Here is a 20,940-nt window from a genome sequence, read left to right on the forward strand (position 1 = left end):
TACAATCACTTGTGTGACTAAAAGGCTGAGGGGGATGGGTGGTTCAAGGCTGCTAAACCCTGCAAGTCCATATCATTTGTACAGCTCAATGATTCATATTCACATAACTGGAAGTCATCCAAAATGATTGCAACATACATGGTGTACAGCAAAATAATTATGCTCAACCATTGTTGGTAATGTGCAAGAAGTGGGCAAAGCAAAAAAACAACTTAATAACCCATATATTCAATGATACTGTGTTGCTGGTTCTAAATAGCAAACAAGCACTTAACATTTACATTTTTATATTTAGAGCATCAAGATGTTAACTCTTAAACATAAAGCAAAAGTATTAACTAAAATTACAAAGAAGCACTGAGGTCCAATCTAGTCACCAAAGGTATATATTTGCCTTTGAAAGGTACAATTTGCAAGGGTACCAATTTACCAAGGTACAATTGTTTCTGACAGTGTAAGTATATGTATAACTAGTTGCCTAATGTATCATTTAATAATTTAGGAGCTGTTTGATGAAGTTAAACTCTCTCTTACCATTTTAAATTACACTAAATTATTTTTTTCTATGCAGCAAGAGTATATTAAATGTGTATTACATTTTTTTTCTGTTCTTTAAAAGTTACTGATACTCATGTGGTGAAAAATCCCAAGGCACCAAAATGTCCTATTGACATGACGTGTGTAAAAGGGGGGGGGGGGGGGGTCAGCGCTCCTTTCTGAGTTGTCTGATTCATAGTGTGAATGGGTTATAAGGAGAGAGAGAGAGAAAGAGAGACAGAGAGACTGGATCTCCCTTTGGACCTCAGTCATTACTGTCTCCCTCGTCGATTCCTCATTAGCCCTGTCAAGCGGACACCCCGTAGGGCAATGGGAGTAGGGTTGTAGAGGGGGGTCTGAAACCCCAAGTTCCAAAAGGTAGCTCTCTTCCGGTAATCAACCCAAAAATCACACCACCTCTGGCCCTCCCTAGGGGGTATTAATCCCTGAAGAGCGGAGCTCTGGTGCAAAGGGCCGCTGGAGCAACCTGGGGTAATGGTCAGCGGGTATTCAGGGAGGTATGGCTGGTAATTCCAGGGGCCCGGCCGGCCTGAGAGGGGTTAGGTGGTCAGAGATCAGCTCTTCCGTGAGGGTGTACAGATCACAAAACAAGCAAAACCAAGAGTCTGGGAGATCGCTAGTGCCATGAAAAGGCCAAATCCGAGGTAAAAGGAAGTGAGCTGAGTAGTAGGGTATTCGTGACAATATATATATGAAACAAATGAAGACTGGCTATTTTCATCAGTATTTTTTGTTTTCTTTACTTTTCTTCATTACAATCATTTCGACATTTGTTTAGTTGAAATGAAAATGAATATCCGATTTTAATCACAAATATGTATTTGTGACAAAACAATGCACATCTCTAGTAATTATAAAATATCTGCAATCTGTTTTTATTAGGGTAAAGTAGTTTTGCAGAATAGAATAAGGGGGTCTCAGAAACTAACTAGGCAATGGCTGGGGGTGTTCTGGGGTGTTTCAGAGATGTGACCAGGTTTTGTTTCAATACAATAGACTCTATTGCTGCTGTGAAGCAACTCATCTCGTGGTCGTGTTTCCCTATTTGAAATCACCTATTGTGAATATGTTAGAGTGGGCTGGTTTTTATAGGAATTATTTTTAACATGCTGGTTCTAAAGGGTTTTGTAGACATTTTTGTGGTGCGGGTATCTTTTACAGTGGAGCTCATTTTATGCGAAGAAAAGTTAAGGGACAATAGAGCCAAAATTAAACTTTCTTATAGAACATACAATATTAACTTCCTATTATCAAATTTGCTTTGTTCTCTTGGTATACTGTGTTGAAAAGCATACCTAGCTATGTACTACTAGAAACTAGCTGCTGATTGGTGACTGCACATATATGCATTTTGTCATTGGCTCATTGCTGCTCCTTCAACAAAGGATACCAAGAAAAATTTCTGACAATAGAATTAGAAAAGTTGTTTAAAATTGTATCCTCTATCTGAATCAGAAAATAAAATGTTAGGGTTTTATGTCCCTTTAAGGGGTTTGAGATAGGTGCACCTTTATTGGTCATAATGGAGCTGATCTGGGTCTGTTGATGGACAAATCTTTCTGAATTCCACACTTTTCAAGTTGTGATTTTGTAGCAATTTTTTTTTTCGAGAGCTAAAAGTTTCAGAAATGAGTTTTATTAAAGGAACCTTTTATTTCATGATTCATATAGACCATACACTTTTAAACAACTTTCCATATTACTTTTATTGTTAATGTTCTTTGTTCTCTCGGTATCTTTTGTAGAAAAGCATATCTAGATAGGCTCAGGACCGCAATGCAGTTCTGGGAGCTGGCTGCTGATTGGTGGCTGCACATATACGCTATTTGTTATTGGCTCACCAGATGTGTTCAGCTAGCTCCCAGTAGTGTTTTGATGCTCCTTCAACAAAGGATACTAAGAGAATGAAACAAATGTGATAGTAGAAGTAAACTGAAAATTGTGTGCGCTATCTGAATCATGAAATAAAAATGTTGGGTTTCATGTCCCTTTAAATCAGACATCCTCAACCTTGGCCCTCCATAGGTTTTGGAACTACATGTCCCATGATGCTCAGCTGATATGCTGGCCGAGCATCATGGGAAATGTAGTACCAAAACCCCTGGAGGGCCAAGTTTGAGGATGTCTGATTTAAATCAATGCCATTGAAGCAGACAAGAATATCACAGTAGTACTTATTTGTTCAAATTATTCTTTATAAACACCACAAAATATGCAGCAATAGCACCGTGTGCACATACACAGATGAGTATTATAAAGTCTATATTGTATGTGAGTAAACCAGTTTTACAGAATTGTTTAAATAACAGCACTGTCTTTACTTGATTGGAAACAATTACATTAGGCTGCACTTTCCTCTGTAGTGTTTATTGACATAACAGGCGCTATTCATTTGAATATGATGTTTTGTTATCATTAAAAACAAAAACGTAGTTTGTTACAATTGCAAAGCACTTACTGTAGCAATAGTGTATCATAAAGTCACGGAAGTCAGTATCCAAAATACTTTCTACTGTGGTGTGTTAACAAAAAGATTTACTTTTGTTTAACATTTTATCAGTGAAGTGAGAGTAGGGCCAGTGGCTGAGGTTCAATAAAACTGTCAGCCAACACTAGAATTTTTATTGTTTAAAAAAATAGATAATCCCTTTATTACCCATTCCCCAGTTTTGCATAACTAACACAGTTATATTAATACACTTTTTACCTCTGTAATTACCTTGTATCTAAGCCTCTGCAGACTGTCCCCATATTTCAGTTCTTTTGACAGACTTGCATTTTAGCCAATCAGTGCTGGCTCCTAGGTAACTATCAGCTAGATTAAAAGTTTTGCGTTGCGGCTTGTAACGATGAAAATATGGTATTTTCAGTGTTAAAACAGCACCGCAGCCATTACAAGTCTTGTAGGTATAGGTGTACCTCACATCTTTTAGCCTGTACCGCAACGTCAGTCCCGCACACGTAAAAATTACGTATTATCATGGAATTCCCATAGCGCTGCTATTACGAGGTGAGGTGAGGCTAAAAAGTGAGCGTAACAGCCTAAAACCACAAGATCCGCAACAACATCTAAAGTCAGTAGTTATGAGTTTTACATTACAAAGCTGTAACATAAAACTCATAATTAAACTACTACAAAGTACACTAAACACCCATAAACTACCTATTAACCCCTAAACCGAGGCCCTCCCACATCGCAAACACTATAATAATTTTTTAACCCCTTATCTGCCGCTCCCGAAATCGCCGCCACTAATTTTTTTATTAACCCCTAAACTGCCGCCCTTCCACATCAAAAACACTATTTAAATATTATTAACCCCTAATCTGCCCACACCGCCGCTATACTAAATCTATTAAACTCTAAACCTCAAGCCCCCCACAACGAAATATACTAAAACAAAACTATTAACCCCTAAACCGAAAGCTCCCCCACAACGAACTAAACTAATTTAAACTAGTAACCCCTAAACCTAACGACCACCTAACTTTATATTAAAATTACAATTTCCCTAGCTTATATTAAATTAAAACTTGCCTGTCAAATTAAAAAATTAATTAAACTATTATAATTATTAAACTAAAATGAAACTAACTACCAATTAAATTAAACTACACTACCAATAAAAAATCCTAACACTATTCTAAAAATTACAAAAAGTATCTACCTACAAAAAATAAAAACAAACTAAATTACAAAAAAAAGCAAACACTAAATTACGAAAAATAACAAACAAATTATCAGAAATAAAAAAGAATTACACCTAATTTAATAGCCCTATCGTGTCCCTTGCATTGAAGATTCAATGCGTCGGATGTCTTCAGGATGGATCCACTCCGCACCGGCTGGATGAAGATCGAAGAGGCCGTCTGGATGAAGACTGCTTGCTGCATGGATGAAGACTTCGCCGGCTGGATGAAGATCGAAGAGGCCGTCTGGATGAAGACTGCTTGCCGCATGGATGAAGACTTCGCCGGCTGGATGAATCCTTCAAGCGGGTAAGTGGATCGTCTTGGGGTTAGTGTTTTTTGGGTGTGTTTTTTAGTTTAGGGTCTGGGCAGTAAAAGAGCTAAATGCCCTTTTAAGGGCAATGCCCCTACAAATGCTCTTTTCAGGACAATGGTTAGTTTAGGTTATTTTAAAGTTAGGGTTTTTATTTGGGGGGGGGTGGTTGTGGGGGTGGTGGATTTTACTGTTGGGGGGTGTTTGTATGTTTTTAACAGGTAAAAGAGCTGATATCTTTGGGGCAATGGGGCAATGTTTTGTTTTTTTTTAATTTTGGGTGGGCTTTTTATTTTGATAGGGCTATTAGATTTGGTGTAATTCTTTTTTATTTTTGATAATTTGTTTGTTATTTTGTGTAATGTATATTTTTAGGGGTTGTTTTTTTTTAAAAGAAAAGAGCTGTTTATCTCAGGGCAATGCCCTACAAAAGGCCCTTTCTTAAGGGCCCTTGGAAGTTTATTCTAGAGTAGGGTTTTTTATTTTGGGGTGTTTTTTTAAGGGTATTAGAATAGGATTAATCTTTTTTTTTGATAATTTAGTTTTTTGCTTTTTTTTGTAATGATAGTTTTTTTTTATTTTTTTTATAATGGTAGTTTTTTTATTTTTGGTAATGTTAGGTTTTAGTGTAAGGCAGGTTTGGTTTTATTTCACAGGTCAGTTTGTATTTAGTTTTATTTATTATTTAGTTAATAATTGTAAATTTTATTTAGATCTAATTTAATTATGTTAAAGTTAGGGGGGTTAGGTTTAGGGGTTAATATAGTTTAATTTAACTTATTGCGATGTGGGGGGCTGGCGGTTTAGGGGTTAATAGGTTTATATAGTTAATAAGTGTAAACTTAATTTAGCTATATTTGTATTATGTTAAAGTTAGGGGGTGTTAGGGTTAGAGTTACGTTAGGGTTAGGTCTAGGGGTTAATATAGTTTAATTAAGCTTGTTGCGATGTGGGGGGCTAGAGGTTTAGGGGTTAATAAATGTAGTATAGTGGCGGCAATATCGGGAGCGGCAGATTAGGGGTTAATAATTTTATTTAAGTAGCGGCAATATCGGGAGCGGCAGATTAGGGGTTAATAACTGTAGGCAGGTGTCAGTGATGTTGTTTAGACGTAGGGTTTATGTTAGGGTGTTAGGTTTAAATGGTATTTTAATTTCCCCATAGACATCAATGGGGCTGCATTACGGAACTTTTGTTTCCGCGATCGCAGGTGTTAGTTTTTTTTTTTGCTAGCTCTCCCCATTGATGTCTATGGGGAAATCGTGCACGAGCACGTCTCAACAGCGCTCTGATTGTGTGCGGTATGGAGCTCAACGCAACCACACACGCAAAAGGCATATGTTTGAGAACTTGTAATAGCAGTGCTATAGAAAATTAAATAACGTAACTTTTGTTGCGTTCGTTAATTTCTCTATAGCACTCAAAACTCGTAATCTAGCTGTATGTTTTCTATATGACACACATGAACTAACACCCTTCAAGGTCTAAGACATTAGTATATGAACCTCCTAGGTTTAGCTTTCAACTAAGAATACCAAGAGAACAAAGCAAAATTGGTGATAAAATCAAAGTTGGAAAGTTGTTTAATATTACAGGCCCTATTTGAATCATGAAAGTTTTTTTTGGCCTAGACTGTCCCTTTAACTTAAAATCTTGCTGAAATAAATGCCTGCATTATAATGTGCATAACATTGTGTATTAGGGACTTAAAATTATAGTAAATCCTGGGGTTTGTGAAACGCTAGGATTTACCAGTGGAACAAATAAAGGGGACTTTCAGTCATGAAGTATAAAATAATTCATGCTGAAAGTTCCTTTATTTGTCTTAAGCGTTCTCTGAGCACCTCAGGCCGCCCGCAGCAGTACTCTATGTTTCAGTGAGGTGACGTTTACACCTCTTAGCCAATAGCCGTGCGGGCCAGCTGGCATTATGCCGTATAGCTAGCATGCTATTGGCTAAGATAACCTCAGTGATAAAATAGTGTTCTGCTGTGGGAGGCCTGAGGCTCTCAGCGCAGCGAATGCTGCAGACAAATAAGGAACTTTCAGCATGAAGTATTTTATATTTCATGACTGAAAGTCCCCTTTATTTATTGCCCTGGTAAATCCTAGCGTTTCAGAAACGCTAGCATTAACTATCACTAACGCAACTGTGCTTGTTAAAGGAACAAACCAAAATGTTTATCACATGATTCAGACACAACTTTACAAATGTCTTCTATTATCAAATTTGCTTTGTTCTCTTGATATCCTTTTTTGAAAAGCAGGCAGGTGAGCTCAGGCGTGTGCACATGTCTGTAGCACTATATGGCAGCAGTTTTGCAAGAGCACTAAATCATAGACTTTTTTCTGCCATATAGTGCTCTAGAAATGTGCATGCTACCTACCTAGGTATCTTTTCAACAAAGAATACCATAAAACCAAAGCAAATTAGAACATAACATTAAATAAGAAACTTTTTTCAAAATTGGATACTCTGTCTGAATCATGAAATAAAAATGTTGGGTTTCCTGTCTCTTGAAAAGGGACATTAAACACTTTGAGATGGTAAAATATAAAATGATAACTTGTGTAAGCAAGAAAAACTCTGCAATACACTTTCATTATTTATTTTGTCTTCTTTTCCTGTAATTCCATTGTTAAATTGTGAGCTTTTCAGTTTCTGATAGAAACAGAAGAGCAGAACACTGTTAAATCCAGCACAACCATTGGCTGAACTCTCTAGTCCCTAATTGGCCACAGCAGAGAAGGTAACCTAAGTTACAACATGGCAGTTCCCATTGTTTTACAGACACCAAGGGGCATATTTATCAAGCTCCGTATGGAGCTTGATGCCCCTTGTTATCAAATACGATCGGGTTGATTGACACCCCCTGCTAGTGACTTGGCCGCGAATCTGCAGCGGGCGGCATTGCACCAGCAGATCACAAGAACTGCTGGTGCAATGATAAATGTCAGCATTTATCGATGTGTAGCGATGTGCAGCAGACATGATATGTTTAAATATAAAGTGTAAACACACTAGAGGGCGCTATAGAGTGCTAAATGAACCATATACAAGATAGAACAATAAAAAATCTCAATCCCATACAAGATTATAAGTACATAGTTAGAATGGAAAGTGACCCCTCATTAGGTAATATATATCACACTATGTATGAGTCCACAATGTGTAATCTAGGATGAACAGTCAGTAGATAAATAATATAGTCCAAAGTGATCCCTGACGACAACGATGGATTCTCAGTATTCAGCATACTTCTTTCCTTCTAATACAGCAGGCCGATCTGTGGAAGTTGAAGACAAACAGAGGCGACCAATGTGTGTATCCACAGCAATAATAACCAAAACTAGCACAAGTATTCTATACCCAGGGTACTCACACTCTTGCCAAGCACACCAATGTGCTAGTAGGAACGGACTGGTTGTCAGAGCAAACCAGCTTGCTCTCTCCGGTGGACACTCTCCTGGCAGCGGTCAGATGATAACAGGCTCACTGGCTTTTCCCCAACGGAATGGTAATGAGATAGCTCACGTCTGTGCTCCCTGTAGGTTTCAAGCCCTCTGCCCAATCGACTGGTTGCGTCACTTGCTTGATGCAGCACCCTGTTTCCTCCTGTTCCAGTTGGTCACTCAGTTGTGGAGGGTAAGACTGGCACTGGTAACCAAGGTAACTGCAACGCTTCCTCCTGCAACAACATTGTCCTATAGCGCCCTCTAGTGACTGAGTCACATTTTTCATTGGACATGATATGTTACTTTGTATCATGTCCGCTCGCACATTGATACATATGCCCCCAAATCTTTACACTTATTTTGTCACAACTAATACAATTTTAAAAAATACTTCTACATGTTTTTTTTTCAGACTAATATTTAGTTGTGTGGGTGGTGGGTTTTACTGTTGGGGGGGTTGTTTGTATTTTTTTTTTTTTTTTGGTAAAAGAGCTGATTTCTTTGGGGCAATGCCCCGCAAAAGGCCCTTTTAAGTGCTATTGGTAGTTTAGTGTAGGCTAGGTTTTTTTTATTTTGGGGGGCTTTTTTATTTTTATAGGGCTATTAGATTAGGTGTAATAAGTTTAAATATCTGATAATTTCTTTTTTTATTTTGTGTTGTTTTCTTTGTAATTTAGGTAATTGTATTTAACCTCTTAAGGACATATGACGGAATTTTTCCATCATAAAACAATTGAGCAAACTGAAAGCTGTGTCCTTAAAGGGTTAATTTAGGTAATTGATTTAATTGTAGTGTAGTGTTAGGTGTTAGTGTAACTCAGGTTAGGTTTTATTTTACAGGTAAATTTGTATTTATTTTAGCTAGGTAGTTATTAAATAGTTAATAACTATTTAGTAACTATTCTACCTAGTTAAAATAAATACAAACTTGCCTGTAAAATAAAAATAAAACCTAAGATAGATACAATGTAAGTATTAGTTATATTGTATCTAGCTTAGGGTTTATTTTACAGGTAAGTATTTAGTTTTAAATAGGAATTATTTAGGTAATGATAGTAATTTTTATTTAGATTTAAATTATATTTAAGTTAGAGGGTGTTAGGGTTAGGGTAAGACTTAGGTTTAGGGGTTAATAAATTTAGTATAGTGGCGGCGACATTGGGGGTGGTAGATTTGGGGTTAATAAATGTAGGTAGGTGGCGGCGATGTTAGGGGCGGCAGATTAGGGGTTAATAATATTTAACTAGTGTTTGCGATGCGGGAGTACGTCAGTTTAGGGGTTAATATGTCTATTATAGTGGCAGTGATGATGATTGGTGGCAGATTAGGGGTTAATAAGTGTAGGCAGGTTGCGACAACATTGGGGGCGGGAGATTAGGAGTTAATAAATATAATGTAGGTGTCGGCGAAGTTGGAGCAGCAGATTAGGGGTTAAAAAGTATAATGTATGTGTCGGTGATGTCTGAGACGGCAGATTAGGGGTTAATAAATATAATATAGGTGTCGGCGATGTCGGAGGCGGCAGATTGGGGGTTAATAAGTGTAAGATTAGGGGTGTTTAGACTCGGGGTTCATGTTAGGGTGTCAGGTGTAAACATAAATTTGTTTTCCCCTTAGGAATCAATGGGGTTGCGTTACAGAGCTTTACACTTCTTTTTTGCAGGTGTTAGGCTTTTTTTTACCCGGCTCTCCCAATTAATGTCTATGGGGAAATCGTGCACAAGCACGTAAAACCAGCTCACCGCAGCTTTCAGCAGCGCTGGTATTGGAATGTGGTATGTAGCTCAATTTTGCTCTACGCTCACTTCTTGCCTGATAACGCCGGGTTTTTATAAACCTGTAATACCAGCGCTGTAGGGAAGTGAGCAGTGACAATAACTTGCAAGTTAGCACCGCACCCCTCATAACGCAAAACTCATAATCTAGCCGTTAGAAAGTTGCATAAAATTGCTGTCTATTTGAATCATAAAAGAAAAAAAATTTGGTTTAGTATCCTTTTAACTTCACATATCTATCTTTAATAAAAATGAACATTGTAAATTTGTAACACTAAACTGAGCACACACACAGACATTCTCTCTAACGTCCTTCCTCTGAGCTAATTAAAGTGACATAAAACAAGTTGGGATAGAGACCAAAATATAATAATATGTACTTTAATTACTTTACCTGCAAATTTATACCGCAGTGCTTGCCATTAACGCTTTCTTTTAACTTTCCATATTGTAAAGCTCTAACTCCCCCCCCACCCCCCATTTCCTTCTATGGCTGTATCTATATCTATTGTTATTTTGGTAGAATGCCAAAGTGAATAGGGATTATCTGCTGCAGCAGCCTAGAAGCTGTGAACTCAGTTGAAATACAATGCCTGTGGCTAAACACTGATATGGGGGGGGGGGTGGAGTTGACTGCTGCAGGCAACTTAGCTACGTATTTCATTTTGATTATTTTTTTAAATTATTTTAAAATACTTGCCAACAATTTTTAAACAATTTTTTATGCAAAATATTTTTAATTAATTAGGATATTCACAGATCTCAACCTGTTTTATGTCCATTTAAAGGTACATGAAACCCCAAAATTTTCTTTCATGATTCAGATAGAGAATACAATTTTAAACAACTTTGTAATTTACTTATATTATCTAATCTGTTTCATTCTCTTGGTATCATTTGTTGAAGGAGCAGCAATGCACTACTAGTTTCTAACTGAACACATGGGTGAGCCAATCACATTTAATATATATATATATGCAGCCACCAATCAATAGCTAGAACCTAGTTTCTCTGTTGCTCATGAACTTGCCTACATAAACCTTTCAACAAATGATAACAAGAGAATGAAGCAAATTAAATAATAGAAGTAAATTGGAAAGTTGTTTAAAATTGTATTCTCTATCTGAATCATGAAAGAAAAATTTTGGGTTCCATGTCCTTTTAAGCATTGATTTGTAGGTGAGTAGCATTAAGATACTCAAAAAGTTCTTGTGTCTTTACAAGATTTTAAAGGCTGTTGAAATTAATTTGTACAAGGGCACCCTATCACCCAGTATATGCTGTGTCTCTCTTCACTGTGTCCCAGTCCATAATGTGTAAACAATTGAATCCAGCAGGTAAAGTGGATCATTGTAAACAAATTAAAGTGGAGAAATGTTTTAAGTAAACTGTTCCTTTAAGGAGAAACCTATTTTACAGTACACTGTCCCTTTGATTATATCAATATTAGATTAAATACTTGTTTAGTCCAATGTGCCATGACACACAAATCCAATTAGGTTTATTTAGTGATATTGTTGTGTACAGTTATAGTAATGCATTGTTTTTATCTATTGTGATTAAATGCATCATCTCTGCTGAACTGTGATAAACTATTGTAAAATTTCTAGCTGCTATATAATTATTATATTGTGTTTTTGTTGCAGTGTGTGAGGATTTGCTGCTTTATTAACTAAAAGTCACAATGGATACAGAAACACTCACAAAACCAGTGCAAGACACTCTGTAAGTATCAATGTGCACATTCAGGAACCAATTTCTAAATGTTCCACAAAAGATCCAAATAAGCCTAGAAACCCAACATTAGTATGTGTCTGCATTTTTATATTTAATGTCATAATATTTAAAATATGTTGTCTCTGTTTATCATTTAAAAGGTCCGTCACTGTTTTTGATATGGGCAGGGCCAAATTGTTTTTCTGGCTCAAACGTGATATCGTCATTTATCCAGTGTGTGTTTTCATTTGATCCCCAGCTGTTGAGTATTTATCAGGTGGCTTTGGCTGTTTAATTTGATGTGCCTATTTTGTTGCCGATATTTAGTCGATTACTCTTGCTTGGTCGTAATCACTGAAGCTGATGTCTTTACATCGTATGGGTGATTTCTCTTGTTAAGTGTATCCAGTCCACGGATCATCCATTACTTGTGGGATATTCTCCTTCCCCAACAGGAAGTTGCAAGAGGATCACCCACAGCAGAGCTGCTATATAGCTCCTCCCCTAACTGCCATACCCAGTCATTCTCTTGCAACTCTCAACAAAGATGGACGTAGTAAGAGGAGAGTGGTGTATTATAGTTAGTTTCTTAACTTCAATCAAAAGTTTGTTATTTCTAAATGGTACCGGAGTGTACTGTTTTATCAAAGGCAGCATTAGAAGAAGAATCTGCCTGTGGTTTCTATTATCTTAGCAGAAGTAACTAAGATCCACTGCCGTTCTCACATATTAACAGAGATACATACTCTTATAAAAGTGTAATATAAAACGTTTGCTGGCATGTTTAATCGTTTTTATATATGCTTTGGTGATAAAACTTATTGGGGCCTAGTTTTTTCCACATGGCTGGCTTTATTTTTGCTAGAAAGTTTCCTGAGGCTTTCCACTGTTATAGTATAAAAGTTACAGTTGGTGCAGTTAAAATTACAAACTGTGACATTCAGCTTCCCTCAGAAGTCCCCTGCATGCTATAGGACATCTCTGATGGGCTCAAAAGGCTTCAAAAGTAGGAGCTGTGGCAGTTGTTATGACTGTTTAAAAAACATATTTTTCGTTTTGTTAATCTGTTTTTTTGTATTAAGGGGTTAATCATCCATTTGCAAGTGGGTGCAATGCTCTGCTAACTTGTTACATACACTGTAAAAACTTCGTTAGTGTAACTGCCTTTTTTCACTGTTATTTCAAATTTTGCCAAAATTTGTTTCTCTTACAGGCACAGTAACGTTTTTTATATTGCTTGTTAACTTTGTTTAAAGTGTTTTCCAAGCTTGCTAGTCTCATTGATAGTCTGTACAAACATGTCTGACACAGAGTAAACTACTTGCTCATTATGTTTAAAAGCCATGGTGGAGCCCCATAGGAGATTGTGTACTAAATGTATTGATTTCACCTTAAACAGTAAAGATCAGTCTTTATCTATAAAAGAATTGTCACCAGAGGGGTCTGTCGAGGGGGAAGTTATGCCGACTAACTCTCCCCACGTGTCGGACCCTTCGCCTCCCACTCGAGGGACGCACGCTAATATGGCGCCATGTACATCAGGGATGCCCATAGCGATTACTTTGCAGGACATGGCTGCAATCATGAATAATACCCTGTCACAGGTATTAGCCAGATTGCCTGAATTGAGAGGCAAGCGCGATAGCTCTGGGGTTAGACGAGATACAGAGTGCGTAAGAGCCATGTCTGATACTGCGTCACAATATGCAGAACCTGAGGACAGAGAGCTTCAGTCTGTGGGTGACGTCTCTGAATCGGGGAGACCTGATTCAGAGATTTCTAATTTTAAATTTAAGCTTGAGAACCTCCGTGTGTTACTTGGGGAGGTATTAGCTGCTCTGAATGACTGTGACACAATTTCAGTGCCAGAGAAATTGTGTAGGCTGGATAAATACTATGCAGTGCCGGTGAGTACTGATGTTTTTCCAATACCTAAAAGGCTTACAGAAATTATTAGTAAGGAGTGGGATAGACCCGGTGTGCCCTTTTCCCCACCTCCTATATTTAGAAAAATGTTTCCAATAGATGCCACTACACGGGACTTATGGCAGACAGTCCCTAATGTGGAGGGAGCAGTTTCTACTTTAGCAAAGCGTACCACTATCCCGGTTGAGGACAGTTGTGATTTTTCAGATCCAATGGATAAAAAATTAGAGGGTTACCTTAAGAAAATGTTTATTCAACAAGGTTTTATTTTACAGCCCCTTGCATGCATTGCGCCTGTCACTGCTGCGGCGACGTTCTGGTTTGAGGCCCTGGAAGAGGCCATCCATACAGCTCCATTGACTGAAATTATTTACAAGCTTAGAACACTTAAGCTAGCTAACTCATTTGTTTCTGATGCCATTGTTCATTTGACTAAACTAACGGCTAAGAATTCCGGATTCGCCATCCAGGTGCGTAGGGCGCTATGACTTAAATCCTGGTCAGCTGATGTGACTTCAAAGTCTAAATTACTTAACATTCCTTTCAAGGGGCAGACCTTATTCGGGCCTGGTTTGAAAGAAATTATTGCTGACATTACTGGAGGTAAGGGTTATACCCTTCCTCAGGACAGGGCTAAATCAAGGGCCAAACAGTCTAATTTTCGTGCCTTTCAAAATTTCAAGGCAGGTGCAGGATCAGCTCCCTCTACTTCAAAACAAGAGGGAACTTTTCCTCAATCTAAGCAGGCCTGGAAACCTACCCAGTCCTGGAACAAGGGCAAGCAGGCCAGAAAGCCTGCTGCTGCCTCCAAGACAGCATGAAGGAGCGGCCCCCTATCCGACAACGGATCTAGTAGGGGGCAGACTCTCTCTCTTCGCCCAGGCGTGGGCAAGAGATGTTCAGGATCCCTGGGCGTTGGAGATCATATCTCAGGGATATCTTCTGGACTTCAAAGCTTCTCCCCCACAAGGGAGATTTCACCTTTCAAGATTATCTGCAAACCAGATAAAGAAAGAGGCATTCCTAAGCTGCGTGCAAGACCTCCTTGTAATGGGAGTGATCCATCCAGTTCCGCGGACGGAACAAGGACAGGGGTTTTATTAAAATCTGTTTGTGGTTCCCAAAAAAGAGGGAACCTTCAGACCAATTTTGGATCTAAAGATCCTAAACAAATTCCTCAGAGTTCCATCATTCAAGATGGAAACTATTTGAACCATTTTACCCATGATCCAAGAGGGTCAGTACATGACCACAGTGGACTTAAAGGATGCCTACCTTCACATTCCGATCCACAAGAATCATCATCGGTTCCTGAGGTTTGCCTTTCTAGACAGGCATTACCAGTTTGTAGCTCTTCCATTCGGGTTGGCTACAGCCCCAAGAATTTTTACAAAGGTTCTGGGCTCACTTCTGGCGGTTCTAAGACCGCGAGGCATAGCGGTGGCTCCTTACCTAGACGACATCCTGATACAGGCGTCAAGCTTTCAAATTGCCAAGTCTCATACAGAGATAGTTCTGGCATTTCTGAGGTCGCATGGGTGGAAAGTGAACGAAGAAAAGAGTTCTCTATCTCCTCTCACAAGGGTTTCCTTCCTAGGGACTCTGATAGATTCTATAGAAATGAAAATTTACCTGACGGAGTCCAGGTTATCAAAACTTCTAAATGCTTGCCGTGTTCTTCACTCCATTCCGCGCCCCACGGTGGCTCAGTGCATGGAAGTAATCGGCTTAATGGTAGCGGCGATGGACATAGTGCCATTTGCGCGCCTGCATCTCAAACCGCTGCAATTATGCATGCTCAGTCAGTGGAATGGGGATTACACAGATTTGTCCCCTCTACTAAATCTGGATCAGGAAACCAGAGATTCTCTTCTCTGGTGGTTATCTCGGGTCCATCTGTCCAAAGGTATGACCTTTCGCAGGCCAGATTGGACCATTGTAACAACAGACGCCAGCCTTCTAGGTTGGGGTGCAGTCTGGAACTCCCTGAAGGCTCAGGGTTCATGGACTCAGGAGGAGAAACTCCTCCCAATAAATATTCTGGAGTTAAGAGCAATATTCAATGCTCTTCTAGCTTGGCCTCAGTTAGCAACACTGAGGTTCATTAGATTTCAGTCGGACAACATCACGACTGTGGCTTACATCATCCATCAAGGGGGGACCAGGAGTTCCCTAGCGATGTCAGCAGTCTCCAAGATAATTCGCTGGGCAGAGACTCACTCTTGCCACCTATCAGCGATCCATATCCCAGGGGTAGAGAACTGGGAGGCGGATTTTCTAAGTCGTCAGACTTTTCATCCGGGGGAGTGGGAACTCCATCGGAGGCGTTTGCTCAATTGGTTCTCCGTTGGGGCAAACCAGAACTGGATCTCATGGCGTCTCGCCAGAACGCCAAGCTTCCTTGTTACGGATCCAGGTCCAGGGACCCAGAAGCGGCACTGATAGATGCTCTAGCAGTGCCTTGGTTCTTCAACCTGGCCTATGTGTTTCCACCGTTTCCTCTGCTCCCTCGTCTGATTGCCAAAATCAAACAGGAGAGAGCATCGGTGATATTGATAGCGCCTGCGTGGCCACACAGGACCTGGTATGCAGACCTAGTGGACATGTCATCCTTTCCACCATGGACTCTGCCTCTGAGACAAGACCTTCTAATACAAGGTCCTTTCTCTGAGACTGACTGCATGGAGATTGAACGCTTGATCCTATCAAAGCGTGGCTTCTCCGAGTCAGTAATTGATACCTTAATACAGGCACGAAAGCCTGTCACCAGGAAAATTTACCACAAGATTTGGCGTAAATATCTTCATTGGTGTGAATCCAAAAATTACTCATGGAGTAGGGTTAGGATTCCTAGGATATTGTCCTTCCTCCAAGAGGGTTTGGACAAAGGACTATCAGCTAGTTCTTTAAAGGGACAGATTTCTGCTCTGTCTATTCTTTTACACAAGCGTCTGGCAGAAGTTCCAGACGTTCAGGCATTTTGTCAGGTTTTAGTTAGAATTAAGCCTGTGTTTAAACCTGTTGCTCCCCCATGGAGCTTAAACTTGGTTCTTAAAGTTCTTCATGGGGTTCCGTTTGAACCCCTTCATTCTATTGATATTAAACTTCTATCATGGAAAGTTCTTTTTCTGATGGCTATTTCCTCGGCTCGAAGAGTCTCTGAGTTATCTGCCTTACATTGTGATTCTCCTTATCTGATCTTTCATTCAGATAAAGTAGTTCTGCGTACAAAACCTGGGTTTTTACCTAAGGTGGTTTCTAACAAGAATATCAATCAAGAGATTGTTGTTCCATCATTATGCCCTAATCCTTCTTCAAAGAAGGAACGTCTTTTGCATAATCTAGACGTAGTCCGTGCATTGAAGTTTTTACTTGCAGGCTACTAAAGATTTTCGCCAAACATCTCACCTGTTTGCTATTTACTCTGGACAGAGGAGAGGTCAAAAGGCCTCGGCAACCTCTCTTTCTTTTTGGCTTCGGAGTATAATCCGTTTAGCATATGAGACTGCTGGACAGCAGCCCCCTGAAAGAATTACAGCTCATTCTACTAGAGCTGTGGCTTCTACCTGGGCCTTTAAAAATGAGGCCTCTGTTGAACAGATTTGCAAGGCTGCGACTTGGTCTTCGCTTCATACCTTTTCAAAATTTTACAAATTTGATACTTTTGCTTCTTCGGAGGCTGTTTTTGGGAGAAAGGTTCTACAGGCAGTGGTTCCTTCCGTTTAAGTTCCTGCCTTGTCCCTCCCATCATCCGTGTACTTAAGCTTTGGTATTGGTATCCCACAAGTAATGGATGATCCGCGGACTGGATACACTTAACAAGAGAAAACATAATTTATGCTTACCTGATAAATTTATTTCTCTTGTAGTGTATCCAGTCCACGGCCCGCCCTGTCCTTTTAAGGCAGGTCTAAATTTTAATTAAACTTCAGTCACCACTGCACCCTATGGTTTCTCCTTTCTCGGCTTGTTTCGGTCGAATGACTGGATATGGCAGTTAGGGGAGGAGCTATATAGCAGCTCTGCTGTGGGTGATCCTCTTGCAACTTCCTGTTGGGGAAGGAGAATATCCCACAAGTAATGGATGATCCGTGGACTGGATACACTACAAGAGAAATAAATTTATCAGGTAAGCATAAATTATGTTTTTTCTGGCAAGAATGGTGTTATCATTCCAACGTCAAAAAGGCACATCGGGAGCCAAAACACACAATAGACTAAATTGTAATCGATCCAAAAATGTTAATCACAGGGAAAACATTTTCCATGCACTTTTATGATTTATTGTTATTTAAATGTAAACAGGATTTTTTTCCCATTGACCCCAGAAAGGCAGGTTTACCATGAAATTCAGAACTCAGACTCTCCAATATGCTAAACAGTGAAGGAACTTATTTATTTCAAGGCACTATTTGGCTACAGAAAAGCAGATAAGATAAGCAACACTTAAAAAGTTTTTCAAGGAGTTTATCCCTGGACTGCAAAACATGAGGAAAAAAACTTTTTAAAACATTACTTTTGTACACATATATTTTGTAATGCATTTTTTGGGCTCCCATCAATGTGTAGCGTATTTAAACAGGATTTGTTTTGAGTTAGGTTTCTGTGGTCATTAGGTCTGAACCCCCTGTTTAGTTGTTACCCGATGTTCTGATAAGAACTCCGAGATCTGGTTAAAGTATCTACTCCGGTGCCAGCAATGATAGTTTAAATATAGGTTTGGTATACCTTACCTGTGCATTGTTACCTGAGTAAACAAGTGGGAGCTGCGTATGGCATTTTGGAGGTGAGTCCTGCCGTGTCAGAGATCTTATCTCTAGTAGGAACTTTTACTTTGCTTCAAAAATACATTTGCATATGGTATTGTTATATATATATGTTAAGGTAAAGTCAGATATTGGGTAATCCTATGATAACTAGGGTAAAACTGGCATTACCCAAACAGCTGTGAGTAAAGCTCAATGTATGATCATAAGTCCCCTCAGAGTGCTTCATAGAGTCACTGCATAAAACATATATAGCATGCACTGTAATTTCCTCATCTTCACTATCTTTTTTGCCTTCTCCTGGAGGTGTTCAAGGGTGGTGAAGCCCCCCTTGTAAATCTCATTCCCCAAGGTTCACTTGGGGTGGGTGCCAGAGGATCGGCGGAGCGCCGTCCTTGAACCCCCCATGTGAGGCAAAAGAAAAAGTGTAGATGGGGGAATTACAGTACATTAGGCTTTAACCACAGCCATATTACCTGGATTTCTTACTTTACATGTAACACACACATATATATATATTACATTTGTTATTACGTCTCAGATTCTAATATTTATTTGATAAGATACTCAGTTCTAAGAATGTGAATATGTGTTTTATAAAATATAATTAAAGGTCTAGATCATAAGCAAGTCCTATACAAATTATTATATTGTAGCCACTATGAAAGAAAATATAGTGACTCCATTTTACTGACTGGATATTATTGGTTTTATTTTGTGACAGTGGTCATTTGGAGGTTACTAAGAGATAATGCCACCTTATGCTTACGACAATTATACAAGTATTGCTGCCAATAGAATTTAACATTAATGGTTCACAAACACTGGGAACAAGGACATATTACAACATTTGAGAACAATATTTTGCGATGAATACAGATATATTATAAGCTGAGTGCTGTGCTAATAATGTATTTTTTGTCTCAGCAAAAAAAAAATGTTTTTGAAGTACAGCAAAAATCGGTTTAAACTGTATATAAATCAGATATATATATATTGTAATTGTTTTTTTATACATGGACAAATGAAAATTCCTTTAAAGGGATATTAAAATGCAAAATAAATATATCATGCATGTAATATTGCAGATATTAAGATATATAGGTTAAACCTGTAGATCTAAAACCTGTTCCCCTAAACATTAAAATAAAAAAGATTATGTAAAAGAACTTAAAATAGAAATAGCCATCAAGTTTGGAAAGTGATTGGTTATATTTGAGCAATGTGAGATTAAGCAAGTTAGAATTTGGTCATAGTACTTTTACTTTATTTTTGCAGGAGCCAACTTCCACATAATGTACAAGAGACTTGTGTGGGTTTGAATCCTTCAGAAAAAGCTATAAGTGTGGAAAATATTTATTCTTCTTTTTGGAGAGTGATCAACCAAGAAAAACAAACATACACCCCACTGCCATCCAATATATATGGATATAACAGTTTAGTGAACTTGAGAGATACACAGACACAAGTCACAACATCTCCAAATGTTCCAGAAGAGAAAAGCAAAGATAACAATTCCAGAACAACACCGTTCCCAACATCACTAGATGTTTCAGAAGAGAAAATCAAAGAAAATACCTTAAGAAAAAGTCAGATTACAATATCATTATATGTTCCAGAAAAGAAAAGTAAGGTCACAACATCTCCAAATGTTTCAGAAGAGGAAATCAAAGAAAATACCTTAAGCACAAGTCAGGTAACATCTCCAGATGTTCCAGAAGAGAAAAGCAAAGATAACAACTTAAGTATCAGTCATATCACAACAACATCTCCAGATTTTCCAGAAGAGAAAAGCAAAGATAACAATTCCAGAACAACATCTCCAAATGTTTCAGAAGAGGAAATCAAAGAAAATACCTTAAGAAAAAGTCAGATAACATCTCCAGATTTTCCAGAAGAGAAAAGCAAAGATAACAACTTAAGTATCAGTCATTTCACAACAACATCTCCAGATGTTCCAGAAGAGAAAAGCAAAGATAACAACTTAAGTATCAGTCATATCACAACAACATCTCCAGATGTTCCAGAAGAGAAAAGCAAAGATAACAACTTAAGTATCAGTCATATCACAACAACATCTCCAGATGTTACAGAAGAGAAAAGCAAAGATAACAACTTAAGTATCAGTCATATCACAACATCTCCAGATGTTACAGAAGAGAAAAGCAAAGATAACAACTTAAGTATCAGTCATATCACAACAACATCTCCAGATGTTACAGAAGAGAAAAGCAAAGGCAGCAACTCAAATAGAAAGAAAAAAAAAATAAAGAAAAAAAGAAATAGGAAGAAAACAAATATTACAAAAGAGCAATTTGAACGATCACCGCCCTCCTCGTCTTGCTTAGCACAGTGCAAGGATGCTGTGCAGAGATTTGGGATGAAATCTTCATTCTTGAATTTTGGTGAGTAATTATTCATGTATAAAAATCTCTGCTCTTTGGTGGGAATACTAGCGAGGTGCTGAGGTCATAGTAAACTATGCAATATCAGACACTGACCTTTTAAAAACAGTACTATCTTTAAAGACCATCTCTCTCATTTCACCCTTTTTTTGTTTATTTACTTTATGTCCAGTTAGGGTTTCTCGATCTACAGAACACTCAAATGAACACTAGACTTCCTGCAGGTTTATCTTCCCACCACTGGAGTGGTGATAATGGGGTAAATTTATCATAGTGCGAGCGGACATGATACGATGTGGCGTATCATGTTCTCTGCACATCAATAAATGCTGACA

The 20,940-nt window shown here is 38.5% G+C and overlaps 1 protein-coding gene across 4 annotated transcripts in view; it reads left to right on the forward strand.

Annotated features, from left to right (window-relative positions):
- LOC128638278 (uncharacterized) overlaps positions 1-20,940 on the forward strand; it is a 332,607-nt gene that overhangs the window by 262,091 nt on the left and 49,576 nt on the right. For 3 of the 4 annotated variants that reach the window (XM_053690147.1, XM_053690145.1, XM_053690148.1), the window contains exons 2-3: positions 11,439-11,517; positions 19,479-20,605. In XM_053690147.1, coding sequence (XP_053546122.1) covers positions 11,477-11,517; positions 19,479-20,605 — 1,168 coding nt within the window. In that variant the 5' untranslated portion in view covers positions 11,439-11,476. Of the gene's footprint in view, positions 1-4,373; positions 4,558-11,438; positions 11,518-19,478; positions 20,606-20,940 lie in introns of those variants that run through there. The other variant, XM_053690146.1, reaches the window with a different exon arrangement.

This window comes from Bombina bombina, chromosome 8 (assembly GCF_027579735.1).
Source record: "Bombina bombina isolate aBomBom1 chromosome 8, aBomBom1.pri, whole genome shotgun sequence".
NCBI classification, from domain to species: Eukaryota; Metazoa; Chordata; class Amphibia; order Anura; family Bombinatoridae; genus Bombina; species Bombina bombina.